Source organism: Empidonax traillii, unplaced genomic scaffold (assembly GCF_003031625.1).
Source record: "Empidonax traillii isolate 1590-97213 ecotype Southwest subspecies unplaced genomic scaffold, ASM303162v1 scaffold3934:size22805, whole genome shotgun sequence".
NCBI classification, from domain to species: Eukaryota; Metazoa; Chordata; class Aves; order Passeriformes; family Tyrannidae; genus Empidonax; species Empidonax traillii.
Window position 1 is genome coordinate 8,813 of NW_020959127.1, and position 1,707 is coordinate 10,519.

The 1,707-nt window shown below is 65.4% G+C and overlaps 1 protein-coding gene across 1 annotated transcript in view; it reads left to right on the top strand.

Annotated features, from left to right (window-relative positions):
* Positions 1 to 4: 4 nt before the first annotated feature.
* The window catches only part of LOC114072774 (protein Wiz-like), a gene marked incomplete at its 5' end in the record, with an annotated part of 5,761 nt that continues 4,058 nt past the window's right edge, over positions 5 to 1,707 (top strand). The window contains 2 exons of the mRNA XM_027910622.1: positions 5 to 278; positions 1,186 to 1,688. Coding sequence (XP_027766423.1) covers positions 5 to 278; positions 1,186 to 1,688 — 777 coding nt within the window. The remainder of the gene's footprint in view (positions 279 to 1,185; positions 1,689 to 1,707) is intronic.

A 1,707-nucleotide genomic window follows, 5' to 3' on the forward strand; every position in this document is an offset into this window, starting at 1 on the left:
GGAGCCGCGCGGGCCGGCAGAGCTGCACATTCCCGCCCTTGGGAAGAAGGTCCCACCACCCGGCAGCCCCCCGGGGCCGTCTCCCACCTCGTCCCCGCCTCCCACCGCCCGGAAGATGTTTCCAGGCCTCTCTCCTCCCTCCTTGCAGAAGAAACTCAAACAAGACCAGCTGAGGGTGGAGATCAAGCGGGAGCTGATGTCCGGAGGGATCCACGGGGAGCCGCACCCGTCGGATCGCGCCTGGTCCCCCCGGGAGGAGATGTCGCCCCTGAACCTCTGTGAGTCCCTCCGGGAAGGGGGATGAGCCGGATTTGGAGGGGGCTGAGGGCTCATCCTGGGAATCTGGGGGGGCTGAGGGTTCATCCTGCCCTTTTGGGGGGCTCATCCCAGGACTTCAGGAGGACTTTGGGTTCGTCCCGGGATTTTCGGGAGCTCATCCCAGGACTTTGAGGGGCTCATCCCAGTGCTTTGTGGGGGGCTGAGGGCTCATCCCAGAACTTTGAGGAGCTCATCCCGGTGTTTTTGGAGGCACTGAGAAGTCACCCTGGCATTTTGGGGGAGCTTTGTGGAACTGAGGGGGCTTTGGGGAGCTCATCCCAGGACTTTGAGGGACTCATCCCAGTGTTTGGGGAGGCTCATCCTGGGACTCTGGGGGGCTGAGGGCTCATCCCTTGTTTTTTTAGGGGGGCTTTGAGGGCTCATCCCTTGGATTTGTGGGGGCTCATGTTGGTGTTTTGGGGAGGAGCTGAGGACTCATCCTGGGGATTTATGGGGGGGCTGAGGGCTCATCCCAGCGTTTTGGGGGGCTCATCCCAGTAATTCTGGGGGCTCATCCCAGGGCTCTGGGGGGCTCATCCCAGTAATTCTGGGGGCTCATCCCAGGGCTCTGGGGGGCCAAGGCCACATCCCAGTGTTTCTGGGGGCTGAGGGCTCATCCTGGTGTTTTGGGGGGCTCATCCCAGCACTTCTGGGGGCTGATCCTGGGCTTTGAGGGGAGGCTGAGGCTCATCCTGGTGTTTTGGGGGGCTCATCCCAGCACTTTTGGGGGCTCATCCCAGCTTTGGGGAGAGGCTGAGACTCATCCTGGTGTTTTGGGGGGCTCATCCCAGCACTTTTGGGGGCTCATCCCGGCTTTGGGGAGGGGGCTGAGGGCTCATCCTGGTGTTTTGGGGGGCTCTCCCGCAGCCTCCCGAGCCGACCCGGTGCGCGACATCCGCTGCGAGTTCTGCGGGGAGTTCTTCGAGAACCGCAAGGGCCTGTCCAGCCACGCCCGCTCCCACCTGCGCCAGATGGGGGTCACCGAGTGGTCCGTCAACGGCTCCCCCATCGACACCCTCCGGGAGATCCTCAGGAAGAAATCCAAGCCCTGCCTCATCAAGAAGGAGCCGCTGGCCCCGGGGCTGGAGCCGCCCAAGCCGCTGGGGGAGGACGGGATGGATCCCAAGCCGCCGGCTCCGGCCGGGAAGGTGCTGCAGGGGCTGTCCCTGGCCCCGCTGGGCGGGAGGCCGGGCAAGCCGGGGGCCGGGGGGGCCCTGGCGCTGACGCCCCTGGGATCCAAAGCTCCCGGAGCCTTCCTGGCTCCCAAGCGGCCGCTTCCCGACGACCGGCTGGGCCCCCACGGGGAATCCAAGCACAAGGCCTTCGGCCCCCCCGAGCTGCCCTTCAAGGCCAAGGCTCTGCACGACAAGGCCTGTGAGTGAGGGGGGG